Genomic DNA, 22,271 nt, shown 5'->3' with positions numbered 1-22,271 from the left:
ATCCTCAATCACATCTTCTCTATCATCTTTCTCTATGAAGGATACATTATTATTAACCTCTTATCCTAATTGTAACCTAATATAATAAAACACACTAAGATGTTAGTGTTACTTAACACTTTTCAGTCAAAATTGCTAAACATGGTTTGCTTTAATTTTGATATAAGCTCACCTTGTCTCAAATCCAAAGAGGATGATGAGGGGTCTGTTGCTCCCTGGTGTGACAGTTTCTGAAACTAAGGGCCATGTGTTTCACAACGTTAACATCTATTGAATGTGACATAACTATAATGTCAACATGATATGTATCTACCAATGAGCTACCAAGCTACCTATGACACTGATTAGCCTATAATTGCTAATTATAGACATTATAGCCTATTCATTTAAAATTAAACATGTTTTAAATTAGGCTATTACAATGGTGTGTTGTATGCAAACAGCATTGTTAGTGTACTTTATTTATTTAGCCTTTACCTCAGATTACATGTATAACCAAATTATCATTTGAAAGTGTATGTTCTGCTCTTTCAATGGGTTTTCTCAGTCCGTTTTTAGCACTAACAGTCACGGAGATATTCAAGCAGTTTAGCACTATGGATTTCGTTTTCTAGTTTGTGCTCACCTTTCTTTGAAAATAAGTCAGTTACCAATTGTTTCCCCTGCTTTCGTTTTCTCTCCTCCTCCTCCTGTCTTTCCTTTCTTTTTGATAGCCTGATTTGGCTTTCTTTGAGAAAGACATTTCTATCTGGGCAGCAGAAGTTTGCGCTCCACCAGACGCTCAATTGATCTAACATTAAAAGAAAATGCGTGCAGATGGACTAAACCATTTGGCGCATTAGCAAGGGGTGGGTGAGACCTTAGATAGTCTTTTTTGTATACAAAATGTAGTCAGTCAATCAACAAAGTTATTCAGCCAATACACTAACTCTACATTTCATCGGACATGCATTATGAAATTTAATTAGGAAATGAAAATATCCAGGTGAAATAAAATATATTACAGACTTTTCAAGGGCCCTCTCTCCCCTTGGGCCCTGGTAATCAGTATCGGTTTTACCCAAGGGGTAAGCTTCGCTTCAGAACTCGAGCCATCTATGGCGCCATTTTGTTGCTACAAAGCCATCACCTCCTGTTAGAATTCCGCTGACCGCCATTTTTTTTTACAACACTTGACTGCGAATAACTTTACATCTGAAGTGTTGAAAGACTCTATTTGTACGTTGTTTAGTTCCAAAGAAACACGACAATGTATAAAAGGCTTCATTACCTTGTACCTCACGTTATGGCTCCGTAGCAGACGTTTTTGTAAAAATAGGCTAACGATTGTGTCACATAGTAGAGGAATTTACTAAGGTAACATTAAAGATTTGTAGCTGCAGACTCCTCATTAACACAAGCTGTTCTGCTCACATCAACAGTAACGTTAGTTTGAAGCTCATGAATCGTACCTGATGTTTCTGGTTGGACTTGGACCTCTGTTAGTATCTGGCTCTGGCACACTCGTTCTTTTAGTACCTTTCTGAAGCCAGGCTAACATGATTTGTCAAGAGCTGAGGTAAGTCACGTAGTGCCTTCTAGGTAGTGTAGTTTATGTAACGTTAGGGTCAATCTCTCTGACACATTCTCTGTCAGTGGTAGAGTACCGGCTACATGAAAGAAGTAGTGGTATGGAAGAAAAAGTGCAGGTATGCTTAAATATAAAGTAGGTTAGTCTTATAAAAGTAACTTTCTGTCATATCTGCTGAAACTGACCCTATGATCCAGTAGTACTACATGAATTATGTAATATAATTTTTTTTTTGCCAATCACACTACAGGCTGGCACCACCTACAGCCTGTAGTGTGATTGGCAAAATTCCACCGCTCCCGGTTGATTTTCTCCAATCAGGGCCACGGGGGTGTCTATCTGCGTGTCAATCACTGCTCAGGCACGCACACGCATATATAGCGTTCTTCCCTCCCCCTTCCCCTGCGCACGAGCTGCAGAAACGTTTCCCAAAACTCCGGTGGTAAAGTGGCTTTTCAGAGATGGCGTGAGCTCAAGGATATTAAAGATCTGAAGAACGATGCAGACGTAGCCACATTTCTTCTCGACCGGTAACATAATTACCATGAATAATTTATCTTTCACTTGGTTATTATGGTGCGTTCTTTTTGTCCACCGAAGTCGATTTACGAGTCGTTTTCCGGCGTTACGAACCGGAAGTTGCAAAAAGAACGCCACCGAGGTCGTATATACGACTCGTCAAGTCGTCTGAACTCAGAGGAACCCGAATTCACTTTCAAAGATGGCTACGTCGTGCATCACACATAGTAAACATTGTGGTTTTCTACAATTTTAAGCACTTTTGTCTTTGTTGTAACCAAATGAAGAAGTCGTACACATAGCACTGTATACTGCTACCTATAGGCATGTTGCTACAGTCTTATTAGGAGTTAAATACCGCCTAATTAGTTATTTTGTAGCTTGTGCAGCTGAAATTGGAGACGCCCGGTTGCTATATGACAACAATGGCTTTAAGCCGAGTCTTGAGCAGAAAGCAGAGCAGTAGCCTAATGTTAACGTTAATCAAAATGTAATTTTCATGTATCAAACTGTGAAATATATTTGTGTAATATGTAAATAACTGGGTGAATAGAATCCTAAATGTTACTAAAAATGTTACAAAAATCCATCTTTTCTCCGACTCGTAGTATTGTGTGACAAAAAGAACGCAACAACCCCGCGGTTATTCGTTTTTCGACATGGATATGACGTCACACTCGAGCTACTACTCGCGATTACAAGACAAAAAGAACGCACCATAAATAGTCAAAAGTCCACAAAGCTACGTTGGTGAGGATAACAGTAACGTTTGCACAGTGGTCGGTCTGATATGATGCTGAAATGGCTAACAGTAGCCTGCTAGTTAGCATCGTTTTACTGTTGGTGAGTTATGTTGTTGAGTAAAGTTAACATTGTGTTAGTGTTTTAGATATTGAAAATGTTGTCTGACATGTCGGCAGTTCTGTCAAACTCCGTTGTGTGGGAGGGGCTTAGGAGACGGTTTGGACCTCAGCAGAAAGGGGGGAGGGACTGAGAAGTTGTCGATGTTACAATTTGTTGGCAAAGTCCTGGATCTTCACAACCATACCTACAGCAGCTTTAAGAGTAAAATGTAGAAGTGCCGATACTGCGTACCGGTGAGTATACCGGTATATAATCCTAATAATATATAATCCTATAAAATGACAAAACGCTACTCCAAATGTTTTCATGGTTTATTAATTTGTGAGTCTTTTGTCCTTTATTGTAAGGGGGACAAAGCTTTTGGTCGAATATTCATAACATACCCAACGGTTCAAAAACCGTGACAGTTGCCCAGGGTCATTGTGGACAGGAGGAGCTGGGGTTCGAACTGCACCCAACATCTTCGCCCTGTTGATGCCTTGACAAAAGTGTATTCACACCTGCGTTTGAACTCCTGGTTCGGTTCGTTTGGGCATATGTGAACACAGCAGTCACTAATCTAATGTAGGGCAAAACAAGTAGCTAGGCCAAGATTGCCTAGAGAGGGCGGTGTCTGCTCTTATTCTGGAGCGGTTTATTTGCAGTCAGATCGCAATCGACCGTTCCATCTGAAACAACTTTACACATTTCCCGATAGGGCGCTTTTTCACATTGGTACAACTAGATCTCCGGTAGCTCATGGAGCTAGCCAAAAGTGAGTATACTAATACTATACTAATCAAGTTAAGCCGATGTGCCGTCTGGAGAACGATGGTTGTGCGAGTGTTGAGGTATGCACCCACCAGAGCTTAGATCTGCAGCAATTTCTTGAGGCAACACCTCTTCTTTTTTGTGATATAACAATTGCTATTTATTTTTTAAACAACACGCAAAACATACTATTTGCAACATGAACATACCCCCCCCCCCCCTCGTCATCACCATCCTCCTAAACAAAAATCTAGAAAAGATGACAAGGTAACTACAATATTCAAGACCATACAACAACAGAAATAACAAAATAGACAATAAAGAAGACAGCGTCCCCAGTGTCTGATCCTGTTCTGAACCAGCTTCCGGAAAAACTTCTTGAGTGTCACGTAATAAATGATGCTGAAATGCTGTCAGCCACAACAAAAGCCAGAGCTTGACACGGTGCGAAGATACGGAGCGGAAGCCTGCTCAGTTCTGATCGCTGCTCTCTGTCAGGTGGACCCATGCCCTTCAAGAGTGCCGAACTTCAGCTGAAGCAAAGAAAAAACTGTGAAGTGCGATGAATCTCTGTAACAGCTGTGTGTTTGCCATGAAAGCTTGTGCTTTAATTGAGTTCACTTTACTCAAGTTTGGACCTCATAAGGAGCAAGATTCCAGATCGGCCCATCTGAGCTTTCATTTTCTCAAAGGCAGAGCAGGATACCCAGGGCTCAGTTTACACCTATCACCATTTCTAGCAACTGGGGGACCATAGGCAGGCTGGGGGAACTCATATTAATGTTAAAAAACCTCATAAAGTGAAATTTTCCTTTTAAAAAAGGTGTGTTAAATAAATGGAAAGAATCGTTCTGTAAAGCCTACATCCTATTTTGTATCTACTTGTCCCCCGACTGTCTTCATTCTGAAACCAGAACACAACAAATGTTAAGGATGACTAGGCTAATTGTCACTCCTGCAAAATGTGTGTGATGCTACTATGTGAAGTTACATAACAGGTAAGGTAGGAATTTGGTGTAAAAAGCATTACTAATCTTGAAACATATTTTTGTTTAGTCTAATACAATGTCATATAAAATCAGTGTGTGTTATTACAATGTGTGAATACAGTGTGTAAGTAAGCAGCCTGACTTTCATTGCTAGCATTAGAAAAATCTTCATGTGTAGTGTTGGCCCTGCTGCTCTCGCCCAGTGCATTGTGGTCTGTGTGCTAAAGGAAGCTGCTACACCGGAATCTGAAGAATTTGAAGTGTCCGCCAAGTCTACTGTTCATCGTCGGCTGGTCGTTTTATACCTCTATCTGCACCATACTCTCTGTTGACAGGCTGTAAGGTAACACTCCTCCTTTCTCTAATTCATCACTAAATTGTCTCAGTGCTGTGTTAATGGCGGTATCGCAGTGAAACCGACGACGCTAACATTAGCTATTTAAGTTAACATCCTGCAGGAGAAGCTAACGTTAGTTAGTAGCTAGTTACCGCTATGCTAAGCGTGTCTTGTAGGACTTTAACGTTACTGAACAGCTAACTTAGTTAGGGCTGTTAGCTTGGTACAGTTAGCTTTGTTTTGGGCTGGTTCACAAGAACAAAATTACCATTAAAGTAGGTTATTTTTATGGCAAAGCTGGTCATTAGCTAGCACATTTCACACCCACTGGGTGATTACCGTTATGATAGCTGGCAATGTTCGTTTTAGTTAGCTAGCGTTACATATTTCTATGATGAATCTAGCTAGCTAAGTGGAAAAAGCTTTTTAAATTAGCTTAAGTATAGTTTCTAAAATAGCTTAGACACATACATTTGATGATGATAATGGTAATAATGCATTTTATTTATATTTTTACAACACTCAAACCGAAGTAATACAAATCATTTCAAATCGAGTTAAAAAAAGTCAATCCACACGCAGCTATTAAAAAGACTAACGTTAGACTAATAGACTTTGTCTTGCCAGTCAGTAAAATACAGTTTTGTATGGTGTCGGTGTAAACAGAGATACAGTTGATATCATCCCAACAGTCTTGACTGCAGTGGGTGTGTTTCTAACCGTGTCTGTTTTGTCTGTTCTACAACTGACTTGATTGCAGTTGAACAGAAGTAAGCCATTTTGCCTGAACAAGAAGATCTAGAATGCCCCAGAGTGCCTCTGCAAGTTATTTAGAATAAGACATTTTAAGTGGCATTTCACTGTAATGCAAAAGCTTGTGTTTGTATGACACAACCTTTTGTGAAATATGAGAAGATTATGTTACAGTTTAATATTGAGTCGGTGTTAACGGAGAGACATTTAGAGTGTTTGAATATACACACAGACTTACACCACAACAACCAGCATACAGGTAGTAAACTGATACCCGTTGGGTTTAATAGCATAAGCGTGGCTTGATCTCATATCCTCAAATCATAGCGTTGTGGGAGGCAGCTGTAATGCAGCTATCTTAGCAGGAAGAGCAGTTTTTTTTGGTGGTGAGATGCAGTGCTCTCAGAACCCTTTTTGAACACAAACCAGACTTCCTGTCTCTCACACACTCTCACAGTCAGGCCTGTAAGTATGCGCCTGTATGCATTACCTCCCATTTCAGAAAAAAGTTCACAGAGGCCAGAAGAATTGTAGCAAAATGTGAGATGTTTCAGTTGTTTTTGTATGTTTCTCAGTATGTGATACAGTCTATCTTTCCCTCAGGTTTAACAAGCAAAAAAAAATGTCTCAGGCCGACAAAATGAAGGTGAGTCTTTGGGCGGGGGGTGGAGGACACAGAAATCTGTACTGCTTCTTTCCAGAACTTTTTAACTGAGCATTCTCATGTGTCCGTTCAGTTGAACATTTTGTGCATTCCTGCTTTTTCTCACATTATTTGTGCATTTAGTTGTTGTTCAAAACACAAATATTTCTCGTTAAATGCTGGGTGGGTTACTCCGATATATGCTCAGTAGTTCTGCTTACCATCCTTATGACTCACTGGGCTTTAGGCGGGTTGAAAGGCCCAAAGGCAGAGCCAGAACACACTGCTTATCAGGCTTGTCAGCCATGACCTTTTTGTTGGAAGGACAGGGAAGGGAGGGTTCCTAGATCTAGCAAGACTGTGGCCAAAAAGAGCTAAATAAATAAGGAGCATGTACCTTTTTGTATTTGATTTGATTTGACATTGTCACTGTGTAGCATTGCTACAGTGGTGGTTAAAAGCTGTCCGATTGGGCTACTTCTCATTGGTCTGACTAGCTCTGTGAAGGAAAGGGCTGTAAACACTGGAATGATGGGTGGGCTTTTGCAAATAGTCTGCAGAGGACTCGTGTAGTCCTCCTAAATATCCAGTTTTTTTTTTCTTCAGTGGTTTCTACTCTAGCACTAATAATCAGCTGTCATGCTTTTGCTAAACCATGTTTAACTTAAACCTGATGTAAGTTTTTGATAAACATTAGTTTTAGCTGAAGTAATAATTATGTGCAAAGGGAACGTTCTTTCATTAAAGTTCAACGTTGTAATGTCACCAAACATGTTTTTTTTTTTTTTTTTTGGTTAAAAAAAAAAAAAAAAAAAAAGAGATGATTCCCATATTGTACTTTTTGCTTCTTTTTTTTTCTACAGCAGGGCCAGTTCAGCAACCCTGAGACCCCAGGGTACGTTGGATTTGCCAACCTACCTAATCAGGTTCATCGCAAGTCTGTAAAAAAAGGATTTGAGTTTACATTGATGGTGGTAGGTGAGTGAACCATCACTGTTTGTCCCTTTCTTGTTATTATGCGACGCTGATTTCATTTAGTTTGAAAAATGATAGTGTATCTCAGTGATAACAAGGATCATGCTAGACATCCAGAGTACACATGAACATTTGAGGAATAGGTTTGTCTTTTTATGGCTCATGTGAGTTTGCTTCTGTAAAACATTTATGATGAAATCTTGGCCATTAGCATGCACGATAGACAGTTGTCCCAGTCATATTCTGTCTTTTCATAATGGCTTTTCTACACAAGAGTTTCACAACTCTTTTGCCTCTGTAGTTCATTGTGTGTGTATGCTGAGAGGAGGTGAGTTGTTTAGTATTTGGCCTTGTCTTCAGTAATGCATAGGTGTATTTTAGTGTGCATGGAGGCTTTTGGCCTGTAGAAAATGGCAGATGTCACATCACGGTAGTTGCTCAGCTGGCGTCAGCGTAAACTCTTGATGTGAACACTGACTGTGTGAACCTCCCTGCTTGTTTGTGAGCGGGGGAGGGTAGAAGCTCCCCTGAAAGCTACTCATCCTTTTGCTTTAAAATAAACCAGAGAGGAATGTAGCCAGTGGGCCTCGAGGGAATGATTCACACAGTGGACGAGGCCGGCTGGTCCCTCTACTCACTGTGTGACTCAGGTTCTTACATGCGCCATTGTTTTCCTGTACTTTTAGATAGCCACAGTGCTTCCCCCACAGATAGAAACAATTGACTTCCTATGAAAAATCATAATTTCTTCTTCATGTACATCACTTTTTATTTTTTACCCCAAAACACTGGTACTTGTTCCTCAAAGATCCTTTTCTGCGTGCACCTGAAACTGTGGTGTATTCAATGTACATGTTGATTTGGATTTTCGATACCAGGCAAATTGCCATTTTAGGATGCAGTAAAGACTTGTGTAAATGTTTTGTCATGGCTCTGGGGAGCATTCCTGGGTAAAGCACACAAGCTTTAGGTTGTTTATTGTAATTACATTGTAATTTCCCCTTGTGGGATTAATAAAGTATACATTGAAATTATGTCTCAGCATCTGTAACTCTATGACCGTGAGACGTTAGAAACATGTTTGCTTTACATTTCTCTTACATATAGTTTTATTAAATGGTGTTCACCGCTGTTGCTTTGGCTCTATCACTCACACCGTGAATGTTTAATTGTTTGTCTAACTGTCTTGTGTGGACAGTAGTCCCACACCTCTTGTTGGTATATGGAGCCAGTTTCAGAGGCAGTCAGTCAAGATTTAATTTGATAATCATCAATCAGTTCTTTTGCTTGCGGGCTACCGATGGCCTTAAAGCGAGCATATGTTGTATAGTTTAGTTCATTCATTGTCAGACAACCAGCAAAGACATTAAAATAATCAGCCTCAAAGTCTTCACTATACAGTTTCCTTCTCATGGAAAGACGGATTTGAGCTAGAAGAGGATGTATAGTTTCTTAGTTTGTGCGGCTAATATTTCTGACAGTTCAGCTGAAGTCAGATTTTAGTATCATTTATTTCCGTTTAGTGCTCGGCCTACTCACAGGCAGATGTCCGTTTCCCACAGAGCAGTGAGGATCTTCATTGTTCTAGTCCAGGGACCTTCAACAGGGGGATCTAGGGGGTCCTCAGAGTCCATGCAGGGGGGCCTCCAAATAATTGTTCATTCTTGAAAGTTTTTTCAAAAATTAAAAGTCTTAATGTGATTCCACCATATTATTAGCAAATCTAAACCCCCACTGCTTACTAAAGTAGTCACTAAGGTAGCCATCCACAGATAAAGTTACTCGTAAGGATCCTGTATGTTTAACAATAAAACATGATTTATAAAATCATGCCAACAATTATTAGGCTATTTGAATAGCTTAGTATTCTATCCAAAAAAAGGTATGTATAAAGGCTTTAGGCCGCCCTACAAGTTATTGTAGGCCTAGTTTAATATGCAACTTCATTTTATAAAATATATGTAGTAGGCGGTCCCTGCTCCATTTCTCTTTCTGTTAATGGGTCATTGGCCTAAAAAACATTGAAGACCCCTGTTCTAGTCATTTCTTAAAAAGTGATCTCTGTATTACAAGAGCTTTGCACTAGCTATCGTGTAATATTTTCTTCACTTTCATTTTCCTCTGTTGTCGAAAGGCGAATCTGGACTTGGAAAATCCACCCTGATCAACAGCCTGTTCCTCACCGACCTTTACCCTGAGAGGATCATCCCTGGAGCAGCAGGTAAAACACACTTTGTTCTAATGCACTTTGTAAAAACCTGTGTATCAAAATCATGTAATCGCGGACTAACTTTGTACTTCCCTGCTGATATGAGTTCTTGCACTTTTTAATTCTTGTAACAGAAAAGATAGAAAGGACGGTTCAGATCGAGGCGTCGACGGTAGAAATTGAGGAGCGAGGAGTGAAGCTCCGCCTCACCGTGGTAGACACACCAGGATACGGAGACGCCATCAACAGCCAAGACTGGTAGGACAGCTCTTTGCTTCGTGCTGATGAGGAGATTACGGTACTTTTTTTAAAGTTTAAATTACCCAGTGTCCGTCTGACACCGTGATCTTGAACAGTGATGAGACACTAACCTTGGACAGTTAAAAATAAAGGTGTGTCTAAATATTTTAAGACACGCAAATGTATTCATCCCGGCTTTTGATTTAGTATTAGTGAATGTCCTACCAGCATGAATAAGCCCATGTATTGTAAATGTATGTTTCATGTGTTGTGTATTTTTCTAATCCAGTTTCAGCACCATTATTAGCTACATTGATGACCAGTTTGAGCGCTACCTCCACGACGAGAGCGGTCTAAATCGTAGACACATTGTTGACAATAGAGTTCACTGCTGCTTCTATTTCATTTCCCCGCTTGGCCATGGGTGAGTCCTGCAATACTTAAGCTGCTTTTTGACTGCAGAAACCGAGAGAACATTTCTCTTTGTCTGATAACGTTAAAAGTAAAGTTAGGCTTTGCTGTCAACTTCCTAACTCATTTAAAAAAAAGACTGGCGGGAGCGAGAGAGAGTGGCGGTGCTATGACTGAGAGAAATAAAACCTTATTTTCTGATGGTTTCTCGATGTTTACGCTCTAAAGCACAGTGAATCTGTTTTTTTTTTTAATATGAAAAGGGCCGGCACACTGAACTGCATCATGTATCATGTGTTTACTCCTGTGACCACCAGCAGCCCTCAACCTGTCATGTTGCTTTATACGTCAGCGGACTAATTTGCCTAATCTTCATGACTCTTTAGTCAGGAAACGCAGACAGCAATGTACTGAAGGAATCTTCTAGTTCCTTCAAATTAGTTCTGGGGACTTAAAAGACCCCAGAACCTTGGGTCGAAAAGCAGCTATACTTACGCACTTACAGGCTTTTCAGTCAGAAGACTTTGCACTGACGTTCCTTTCAATTCATTAATCTTTTGTAATGCCCTCGAATTGCTTTATACAAAATACCATTTTTTTTTTTTTTTTCTCTCTTTGACCCCGTGCCTGTCTGTTTCCTGTCCTACCAGCCTGAAACCCCTGGATGTTCAGTTTATGAAGGCCATTCACAATAAGGTCAACGTGGTTCCTGTCATCGCCAAGGCAGACACGCTCACCCTCCGAGAGAGGGAGAGGCTCAAGCGCAGGGTGAGAACAACACAGACCGACCCATTGTTCAGGATCTTTTCCAGTTCCTGAAATAACCAGTAGCTATCATGTGCTCATGTTCCCTGCGTTAGCCACCCAATTTAGAAAATACCGTCTGTACCTCAAGTACTATATTGCAGTCTGGCTTTGCCAGACCCTCCTCCAGAGCGCGCTGAAGGAGGGTCTGCGATGGGAGGAAAACGTGCTCTTGTTTAATGGCATTTCTTTAAACCAATCACAATCCGTCATGGGCAGTGCTAAACTCCGCACAGAGCTGCTGCTAAATAGTCCTGCGAGAGAGAACTCAGATTGGACCGATAGTCTAGCTAGCTGTCTCAATTTACCCTGCAGAGATCAGAGGAGCAGTTAACAGCAGTCCTCATAAATCCACCGAATTTAAAATCCCAACACAAAGAAAGCGGAAGGAAGCGCAAAATACATGCATCCGGCGGAATTTCCTGCAGCACCGGAGCAATCCCTAAAGTGGAATGTCAAGGATTTGGATTCAATAAGTAAAACCAGTGAGACAGGAAGTGTCAAAAGTGATTTACATTCACAGAAATGTCTCTCTTAATAAATATAAAGTCCTGACTAAAGAAGAAATAATAGGTAGTCATTAACAGCAGAGATTCCCATGTTTTTTTTCAGCCAAGGACCCTTTACAAGATAGAGAATATATAAGAGAGATCTATTAGAAAGATATTAGGCATGTATTCAACATATTTGCCGATTCTAAGAGTTATAGATGTGTTGGATTATAATGTAATCTATGAACTATTATTGATTTTAAAATTAAAATATTATTCCTTGAACTATAAAGCATTTTCTAAAAAATAAAATAGTCACGATCGTTTAAATCACGTGTCAAACTCAAGGCCCGCGGGCCAAATCTGGCCCCTCGCAGATTGCGATCCGGCCGCATATAAATTTAGGTTTAAAATACATTTTGGCCCACCTAGTTTTTGTCACTTTTGCTGACGTTTTTGCCACTTTTTCCAACATTTTATGTTGACCAAACTGTAAGTGAGAAGACTATATGACACATGCAATAATACAGTCAAATATATTTTACTTTTTCGATTAAATAAAAGCCTATCAACAAACTAAACACGTCTGGCCCTGGATGTGATTCTTATCTTATCACACTTTCCAGTGTGGCCCTTAGTGAAGTTGAGTTTGACACCCCTGATTTAAATGAATGAATCTAAAAACCTGCCACGGACCCCACTTTGAGAATCACTGATTTACAGTATGCACCTAACGGGTAATACTATGTGATAATAACCTGTTTTTGTCCCTGTCTTCTCTGTAAGGTTCTGGATGAGATCGATGAACACGGCATCAAGATTTACCACCTCCCTGACGCCGAGTCGGATGAGGACGAGGACTTCAAAGAGCAGACCCGGATCCTCAAGGTAAACTCCACTCCCTGCAAAACCTTTCATCCCTACATGAATCAGAATTCTATCATGCCAAAGATGAGTCGGCGTTTATTTTATACCAAACGAAGGAGAATTTGCCATGGATAAAAGCAGTCCGCAGTATATCCTCCATTAGAATTCCATTAAAGTCACCCCATTACTCTCGGGGATTTCTCTCAAGTGGCGGTGCCGTTTATGTGCGTGGTTGAACCATGACTGCAGACCCATTAACTACTCCCCTTTTCCAGGCTAGCATCCCATTCGCGGTGGTGGGATCCAACCAGCAGATTGAGGCCAAGGGGAAGAAGGTGAGGGGCCGCCTGTACCCCTGGGGAGTGGTAGAAGTGGAGAATCCAGAACATAATGACTTCCTCAAGCTGCGGATCATGCTGATGTGAGTGGTAGAAGAGGCTTAAACCCTCTGCTTTCCTTTTTTCTTTCAAATTTTAGTGGTAAGCATAGGGTGATAGCGAGATTCAATGACCTGCCAAACTGTCTACAAACCGTCTGTTTTCCTCCAAACGCTGTGGAAAGTAACCACAGCTACGTAGCTAGCTTGGAGAAGTTGTTAGTTTGGCAGGATGCCTTCAAACACAATGAGAGCAAGTCTACCCCTGCTAATAGCTTTTTTGTTAAGGTGTTGCGAATTTAGAAAAGGGCTGTAGCCAAGGCAGGAAAGCCAGAAAAAAATAGAGGTTAGATAGGAACAACACTAGCTGTGCAATGTGATTCAGACAAGTTTGGCTAACGAGAGGTGTAGTGATGCCAACATCTGTAGTTTTCGAAAATGTCAGTGCAAGAGCATTTATTGGTTGGTGCCTTTTCCACAACCCTGACAGAACCCACATGCAGGATCTACAGGAAGTGACCCAGGACCTTCACTACGAGAACTTCCGCTCGGAGCGCCTCAAGCGGGGTGGCAGGTTGTCCTCCCATGGTTACGTTCTGCCTCTGTCTCCTGCGTACGTACTTGTCTGTCAGCTTGCTTTTCTGCACCTCCCCCACCAAGAACAGCAAAACCTTTTGATTAGACGTATATACAGTGCTGCTCATGAGTATATGAACCCATGCTAAAGTTGACTAAAAAGAGGAATAAAAAAAAAAATTATCTTTTGGAAATTGATCTTAATGACTTAATTAAAAAACTGAGGAAAAATCCAACCTTTAAGGACACCAATTTTCTTTGTGAATGAATAATGTATTGTAAATAAATAAATAAATGTTCTTCCTTAAAATACAGGGGGCATAAGTCAGTACACCTCTATGTTAAATTCCCATAGAGACAGGCAGATTTTTATTTTAAAATAATTTTTATTTATTTCATGGATCCAGGATACTATGCATCCTGATAAAGTTCCCTTGGCCTTTTGGAATTAAAATAGCCCCACATCATCACATACCCTTCACCATACCTACAGATTGGCATGGTTTAATTTCGGTTAGCGTAATAGCCGGTTTGATTTGCATCGAGAGATGATTTTTATCAGGATGCATAGTATCCTGGATCCATGAAATAACTGGCCTTTAAAAATAAAGATCTGCCTACCTCTATGGGAATTTAACATAGGCGTGTACTGACTTTAAGGAAGAACATTTATTTATGTACGATGTTCTCAAAGGTTGGATTTTTCCTAATATTTTTCAATTGAGGCATTAAGATCAATTTCCAAAAGATTATTATTTTTTTTTAATTCCTCTTTTTAGTCAACTTTAGCATGGGTTCCTATACTCATGAGCAGCACTGTATAATAATAACACAGTAGTGTTTAAAAATAAAAAAACAAAACAGAAATGCCATATTGAGACACATGCACACAACGGATGCCACAGATGTGACAGTAATAAAACCCAACCAGAACATTCAGAGCTGTGGCTATGGAAGCTGAGTTACTAGATTAATTTCTGCATAATGGACCACATACTTCCAGTTATTCTTCTGTATTCATCCAGTGTGTTGTTGAACTAGGTTCATTCTGTAGTACTGTAGCTCTAACTCATTTTGCATGTTCACTACATCAGTTAGGTCGTGGCAGAAGTGAACATAATGCTGCGGGGCTGTAGTGGGCTGTGGTTCTACACGGTTAGTCGGGAGCATGTGTAGTTTGAGTATGTGTAGGGGTTGTAAACGGTTACAGTGTGTGTGTCATTTTAACGTAGCGTGGACATAATCCTTTAACCCTCAATAGACCAAAAAGATTCTTTTTAGACTTTCTTCTAAAGCCAACACAGGATAAGGCAGTGGTTTTACTGTCTTCCCATTGCCATCTGTCCAATGATGGCTGTCTGGTCTTGATTTGTCCAATCCCATGAGTGGACTGTTGGAGGTACCATTTATTTATTTTTTTTCTCCATTTGGGGGAGGTAATGCTGTATCACTGACTCTAAGCACTCGCTGCCTCTCTTGGGTCTTCCCGCTTTCATCTCTTTGTAGTTATTCGTTGTAGCTGCCCACTTTTCTCTTCTGCAAAGAAAAACACTAACCCACTGATCCCTTCTTCACCTTCTCAATGTGGCTTTTGTCTTGTTTGCCTAATGCTATTTAAAATGGATCAACGTGCACTTTTAGGCATGCACACACACCTCCTCCATCACTCCGAGTCATTTTTAAATCATCATATATACATGTATAACCTCTCTGACTGTGCATTTGACTTGATGATTATTTTGCTAATTGGCATACATTCTGCAGAAATATTGGAGGTTGATTCTGTAGCGTGTAGCATCACAGTAACCTAAAAAAGTAACTGTAGTTGTGTTGATGCAGAAAGGGGCCGGAGCCGGAGGAAATGGACAAGGATATCATCCTGCAGGAGAAGGAGGCTGAGGTGAGATATTTCTAACACTACACCACTTTGGGCTTGAATACATCCTCCCTGTTGGCCAGGTTTCTTAAAGGAATGGTTTCTCATTTAATTCATTTTTGGAAAAACGTATTTGCTTTCTTGCCAAGAGTCAGATGAGAAGATCAATACCACTGTCATTTGTTCACTAAATATGAGGCTTAAGCCAGCGGACAGTTAGCTTAGCATGAAGACTTGAGGCACGGGGAACTATTTCAGGGAGCTTTAAGCCAACTACACACCGAGCCGACAATAGTCTGGCGAGGTCAGTGACTCGAGTCTGTTCGGTGTGTTCCGTGCCGTCGTCCGTCCGAGGGGCCGTCGGCCTTCATTTTGGCCGATTTGACATGTTGAATCGGCGGGGCGGGCACTGCCGGCAGTCAGACTCAAATGACCCATCTGATTGGTAGAGTGCTAACCTGGAAACGGGGAGCGCAATGAGCGTGACTAGAGTCTCTCAAAATCTGACGAAAATCTTTTAACTGACCTTTGTCGATCTGAAATGAAGACAGATTACTCATATTAAACTTTAACTTACTTAAAATGTTTTCAGAAACATGTTTCAGTGAACTATTTTAGTACAATAAGTTGTATTCTGAACAAGCCGCCATGACAGTCTGTCTTAGAATTTCCAGAGAAACCAGACCCACGTGACGCGTTCGTCCAATCAGCTGCCGGTTTTCATTTTTGGGCGACAATACAGATTAGCGCCGCCTGCTGTTATGGAGACGTATTACGTCTCGTCTCTTTGGTGTGTTCCGAGGCACTTTTTTGACCAACTCGGGGAGACCGATCAGCCCAACTGCCTTTTCTGCAGAGGGTCGGTTGTCTGGTCGGTGTGTCTGGGCCTTTAGAGGTGCCAGTAGGTAGACTGGGTAAACCCAGCCCGATCTGCCGGCAATTTGATTTTGCCCTGCAGCTCAGGCTGGAAACCTGTACATTCTTTTATCCTGCTTCCATTACAAATCTGTTACAAAGATTATTATTATTATTATTATTATTATTATTATTATTATTATATTTATTTATTTATTTATTTATTTATTTATTTTAAATTGTATGTCTACTGCAGTGGTTCTCAACCGGTGGGGCCCGCCCCCCTGGGGGGGCACGGACACTCTCCCGGGGGGGGCGCGAGTAGGCTACAGGATGGGAGAAAAAAAAAAAAAAAAGAATTCAGAAAAAGAATTTCACCCATGTTGAAATGCAAGTGGTTGGACTGTAACACACAAACAAATCATCCTCCTGGCGACTTTTTTTGTCAAAAACTAATCTAGCAACTTTTACTGGTGTTATTGGAGACTTTTGTGGTGTTTGGAGACTCGAAAGCACGTATCACTCTGCAGCTACTGTGCTCAACGAGCAGCGGGTGGTGCCGTGAGCCCCTCCCCCGTCCAAAAGCACTCACAGGCGGTCAGTCTCTCAGTAGCCTCGCGCACCAGTCCCAGCCTGCAGTCGGACCAGAGAGGAGACCCACACACCACTCCTCATATAAACTCTGATTTACCTCCTCGCAGACAGAGTGGACGCCTTCACACAAAAACTTGACCTCTGGCATGGCCGCATCAGTCGAGGAAACTGCGACATGTTCCCCAGCCTCGCAGACTTTATTTTATTTATTTCAATCAGCGTCTGAGCACCTGTCAGCAATGAGAGAGCAGCCACTGACCAAGTGGGAGTGAGAACGGGTCAAATTAATTTCCTTGTTTCTGTTATGAAGATGATCGTGTGTGTGACTCGAACATCTCACATTTACCAACAAAACGTACAGCGAAAGACCGCGCAAAACATTTCAGACTCTACTGCCAACGTGTGTACATTTTAACATCAATGTACGCTGTAACGATTTTTCATTATATAGTCACTGAAGCGGCTGCTGTTTCAGTACTGTCTGCTCTCTGCAGCGGGCGGGGCTGCTGCTCCATTTCCCCGCGACACACACACACACACACACACACACACACACGGTGGATGCAGGAAAAAATGCAGATGACCTAAATTGAGGACAGCTATGCTCGTTATTGTAAGTGCAATGATAAGTTAAAGTCCAATAAGTACATTATCAAACTGTGTGTGTGTGTGTGTGTGTGTGTGTGTGTGTGTGTGTGTGTGTGTGTGTGTGTGTGTGTGTGTGTGTGTGTGTGTGTGTGTGTGTGTGTGTGTGTGTGTGTGTGTGTGTGTGTGTGTGTGTGTGTGTGTGTGTGTGTGTGTGTGTGTGTGTGTGTGTGTGTGTGTGTGTGTGTGTGTGTGTGTGTGTGTGTGTGTGTGTGTGTGTGTGTGGGGCCAGGACATTAACTAACAATGTGATCAACAAGCCACTGACAGTGACAGATATGTTCATATTTGATTCATTCAATAAATTATTATTTTTTGTCTTAAATCCACCAGCCATTTTCCTATTATACCAACATTTGCAGCATCCTGAGCCTTTTAAGGTTCCCTAGGAAATCTCAGCCCAGAGTAATTAATTAATAGTACTAATTATTATTCTCCCCAAAACAAGTTTCCTTTTTATTTTTAAAGAACTATAAAAAAAAATTGCACCTTTCACTGTCTTCTGCAACTTCATTGCAACACACATACAAAAGACACCACAACTTTTATTGCAGTTTTTAACAAAAGCTCCCGTGAAATCAGGCATTTTGGGCCGCAACAATCTCAAAAAAAGGCTGTGAAATCCTGGAGGGACTGCCCTTGTGTGTTTTTTTTCATGTGTTATGGTCAACATTCACCAGTGTTTTTGTTGTTGTTGTGGTGCGCGTAGGCTACTCCTGATTTTGTCAGTCATCCCATCTCTTATATGCTGTGTCTCTATGATCCTATCCTGTCCTATTCATGGTAGCCTACTCGGGGACATTGCGCCGTCATCACACGCTGTAGTAGGGGGGGCCCGCCTTGATAATCCTGCATAGGGGCCCGGTGTTGGCTAGTTATGCCACTGACCTCCTGCCCTCTTTCGTCATTCTGGGCAGCATTGATGCAGGGATACTCTCAACTCTGTGATGTCACCTTGAAGATTCTCCTCCCTGTCGCGTCGGCATATTTGTGCGAGGCAGGATTCTCAGAAATGACTGCAATCAAAACGAAATACCGCAATCATGCACAAATCGAGGATGATTTGAGGCTACGTTTATCAGACATTTCGCCAAGAAATTGGGGGGGGGCCCAACTGCAATGGACCAGCTTTAGGGGGGCCCAGTTTGCAAAAGGTTGAGAACCCCTGGTCTACTGCAATCACATGGGAAATGGAACTACATTTACATACTGTGAATGGTTTTTTTTTTAATCGAGAATAGTTTTTAAGTCTATTTTGAATCGAATCTTGAGCCTGAAAATCGATATTGAATCGTGACATTTTCTGAATCATACACCCCTAGCGGCCACCGAAGCGCAGCAACCCATTGAGGCCGTTGTCGCTGCTGTGTCACCCGGATCGTTGGTCTGATTGGTTGAAGGACTATGCAATTGCGCTTTTTGAGCCGTTGATCACTCCTCTTGTGCAGTAGAAAATACAGAGCAGACTCCCCCAGGCTAATGTTCAATCTTAAAAGATTGAGCTTGGTCTGGTGATAGCTAGACTAGCTATATCACCTAAAAACTCATCTTTTCAGACAGGCTTACTCTCTTTAATTCTTTTATTAATTGTATTCTCATGTTATTTTATCGCTTGTTTCTCTGATTGCTTGTTTAATGTATTGAGTGTTTTATTGCTGATTTTGTAAGGTGACCTTGAGTGTTTAGAAAGGCGCCTATAAATAAAATGCATTATTATTATAGCTAGTAGGCAGAATATTTTCATTTATTTATTTTTTTAACTTTGGACAAGGCCAGATTAGCTGTTTGCCTCTGTTTCCAGCCTGTGTGCTAAGCTAACCACCTGATGGATGTGGTTTCATATTTAGCGTACAGACATGAGAGCGTTATCAATCTTTAATCTTCAATCAATCAAACTATTCCTTTTTAAAAATGATTCTCTGTCTTACAAGTAACAATTTAAAAACGGTGAACAACTAAAAGTCAGAAGAGAATTTCTGTTATCAGTTTTTAAACTCATCGCACGTGTTACATTTTTGAATGATTCAGGTTCTCAGTTGGTTTTAGTAGTCAAAGTAGTCAATGTGGGACCAGAGGCCTGTACTACGAAGCAAGATTTGGTGTTATTGAGCTAAGTTAAGGTTCAACCCAGGGTTTTCTGTATCACGACGGTGGATTAGTTGTTACCGGATTAAATCGCCGTGGTACCTTATGTTGCACGCCTGCTCGGGAGCAGGAGAAGTTGGAGATTAGAGATCAACTACTGACTAATCGATACTCGATTGATAACGGCGTCACCGTTCTTAGATTAGAACGAGAGCGAGCCCCGTTAACAATTATTAAAGATATAGATTTCCAGCGGAAGGAATTGTGTTTTTGTATTTGCTCTCACAATCGCTTGCAACTGAAATGATAGGCTGCAGCAATGGCTATTTTTTGTTGTTGCCAGCGTTCCTTCCTGTTTTAGGAAGCAGCGACTGGATTGCGTTTTTGCCCATAGAACCGTGTCTGTGTTCTTCATATTTATGTAGAATTATAGTTTGCTCTTATTATATAAAATATGCGGCTCTGGTAGATTTATGCGATTGGTCACGCTGTGCAAACCCCGCCTCTTTTACGTGAACGCGTGCGGCGCTGGATTGGGGACACCGCTTATGCGGGACCGCGGTTGTTAGGGTTAGGTGAAGCCGGGTAGCTGAAATAAATCCAGGGCATGTTGATCTTGAGGCCTCAGATGTTTATTGTGTTATTGTATTATATTTGGCAGACAGATATTTATGATCGTATAAATATAACTGGGATAAGGGAAAGAAGCTATAAATAGGATTTACTTAAATTGCAGCTGTCCCAGTGGGTGTCCCTTGTTCTTTTATTGAAGTGCAAATGCTGTTTCCCTGTCATACATGTGGATGTTCTGTGTTGCACAGTTGAGACGAATGCAGGAGATGATTGCCAAGATGCAGGCCCAGATGCAGAAGCAGGGAGACGGGGAGGGAGACGGCCCCCATGTGGGAAAAGTCTAAGGTAGGAGCAGACCCCCTTCATAACCCTATGCTGTATTTCCTGAGCCGCAGGGCGCCTGCTTTCCTACATTTGTAACCTGAAGTACCTAAAATGACATTTGATTCTATGTAGAGGCCAGGCTTTATTTTAGTAACTTTTTTTTCCTTCCCCGCTGTAGGTATTTGAGCCACTGCTCCAGGTTGACCAGAGAGAGACGGATGATAGCAGAGAACGTGTAAAGGCTATCTGGTTATTGACTCGTTCTGCTTGCCACTATTTTTATTCCAATCCCACATGGGATCTGGAGTCTTTTTTTTTTTTTTTTTTTTTTTTTTTTTTTTTTTTTTTTATACATACAGTAAAGTATATTCAAACAGTGTTATGTTTATATATTTTCACACGGTTCTATTTTCTTTTCTTTTAAAATGTTTCATTTTATTCAACTTTTGCCAGTTACTCAAATGAAGTCACGTTACCCACCTTTTAAAAAAATGGTGGCATTTATATCTTTGATACAAACTTCTCCTTTTTTTTTTTTTTTTTTTTGCAATTCAGAAAACCAAAGTACTGCTGCTTGTATTCAGTGCTTTTAGTTCTAAAACATCTCTCAAAGCACATGCTAATAACATTTGCTCTGTGAAAGAGCTCCGTTGGGAGAGTCAGCTTAAACTAGTAGCACGAGTAGCCATTGTTATGCCATTATCTCAATGTTCTTTTTGTCAAAGAGAAAACGTGATTTCATATTCCCTCCTGATTTAAGAAATGATCACCCATAAGCTCCCCATTAAATAGGCTCCAGCCTGCTCAGTGTTAATCATATTATCCACCTCAGCCTGCATGCAACTCTGGGTGCCGTCTGGTTATATCTTCAGGTGAATTTTCCCTCTAGTGCTGCGTTGGGATCAGCATCTCCGTTTTCCTGTCAAAGTCTTATCCATTGGTGCAGTTCTCAGATCAGTGTTGTTGAGCTCCTTCTTTGAGTTTGAAATGAATAAACTGTGACCCTTGACCTCTTCCTGTAGACCTGACAAATGAAGGATGTGCAAATGAGGAGTGACTCCTCTTGTTTGGTGCTTTCAGTAAACTAAAAGTAATGCCGCCACGTTTTTCCTCAGCACTGCAAAGCGAAGCTATGTGTCAGCCAGGGAGCATTAGCTGTTGTGTGTTCTCATTGATGCCTTTTAAATCTCGCGGCATCAACTTTTTTTTTTTTTCTCGTCCCAACTGCTGAGTACTTTGTGGTTTTTATGACCACGGAGATAAGTGACCCGATGAGGTCAGCGAAGCCAACGTTTCCCTCACCAGCCAAGGTGTGAGTTCTTGACATTCCTCTTTGTGCTGTTTTTATCCAATATTAAAGCAACAAATCTTGTTCTTGATGCATATATTGTAATAAGTTTTATTAAACTTTATTAATCTCTTCTGTGATTTGAGCAGTTTTCATTTTTTACAGCTTGAAGCTTGTCCACATCCACTCACCTAAATGATTATTAGAAACCTCTGTTAAATTTCTCGTTAATGCAATTATCTAATCAACCAATCACATGGCAGCTGCTTCAATGCATTTAGGGGGGTGGTCCAGGTCTAGACAATCTCCTGAACTCCAAACTGAATGTCAGAATGGGAAAGAGGTGAACTAAGCAACTTTGAAGGTGGCATAGTTGTTGGTGTGTGGTCTCTCTGTGGAGGCTTCATTTCAGAGAGATTAATTGCCTCCGACAGACAAAACTACTATGAACCTGCCCTGACTAACCGGGGCGTGTCTAATTCCAGTACAGTGTGGAGAGGTTAATTAAAGCCCAGCTCACAATCTGTTTTTAGAAACGAGGAAATGAAAATAGTAAAAACAGGATAGTTAAGCAATCAACTTGTATAAATATTAACATGAATTATTTATGAATGCTCCACTACTGACTAGTACATTTTACAGTACATGTGCAGCCCT

At 41.0% G+C, this 22,271-nt stretch overlaps 1 protein-coding gene across 4 annotated transcripts; it reads left to right on the top strand.

Moving 5' to 3' along the window:
• Positions 1-1,977: 1,977 nt before the first annotated feature.
• septin2 (septin 2) lies at positions 1,978-21,754 on the top strand. 4 transcript variants are annotated; one of them, XM_028592604.1, is made up of 14 exons: positions 1,978-2,100; positions 4,920-5,035; positions 6,386-6,428; positions 7,289-7,403; positions 9,535-9,621; positions 9,744-9,867; positions 10,139-10,273; positions 10,911-11,028; positions 12,342-12,443; positions 12,698-12,843; positions 13,289-13,411; positions 15,214-15,274; positions 20,251-20,347; positions 20,505-21,754. In XM_028592604.1, exons 3-13 carry the CDS (start codon positions 6,405-6,407, stop codon positions 20,344-20,346), a joined length of 1,131 nt encoding a protein of 376 aa, XP_028448405.1. In that variant the 5' UTR covers positions 1,978-2,100; positions 4,920-5,035; positions 6,386-6,404; the 3' UTR covers position 20,347; positions 20,505-21,754. The 4 variants fall into 4 exon arrangements, with proteins under 4 accessions (XP_028448405.1, XP_028448406.1, XP_028448407.1 ...); XM_028592605.1 differs by lacking the exon at positions 1,978-2,100 and adding an exon at positions 3,107-3,186; XM_028592606.1 differs by lacking the exon at positions 1,978-2,100 and adding an exon at positions 4,514-4,701.
• Positions 21,755-22,271: the final 517 nt, after the last annotated feature.

Source organism: Perca flavescens, chromosome 12, assembly GCF_004354835.1.
Source record: "Perca flavescens isolate YP-PL-M2 chromosome 12, PFLA_1.0, whole genome shotgun sequence".
In the NCBI taxonomy this organism is placed as follows: domain Eukaryota; kingdom Metazoa; phylum Chordata; class Actinopteri; order Perciformes; family Percidae; genus Perca; species Perca flavescens.
This window is presented reverse-complemented; position numbering and strand designations above follow the sequence as displayed.

Excerpts from the sequence above, each read along its gene's own strand:
- septin2 (XM_028592604.1), top strand. The coding sequence starts at position 6,405 with ATGTCTCAGGCCGACAAAATGAAG. Across the intron at positions 6,429-7,288 it reads CTCAGGCCGACAAAATGAAG|CAGGGCCAGTTCAGCAACCC; the intron begins GTGAGTCTTTGG and ends TTTTTTCTACAG. Across the intron at positions 12,444-12,697 it reads AGCAGACCCGGATCCTCAAG|GCTAGCATCCCATTCGCGGT; the intron begins GTAAACTCCACT and ends CCCCTTTTCCAG.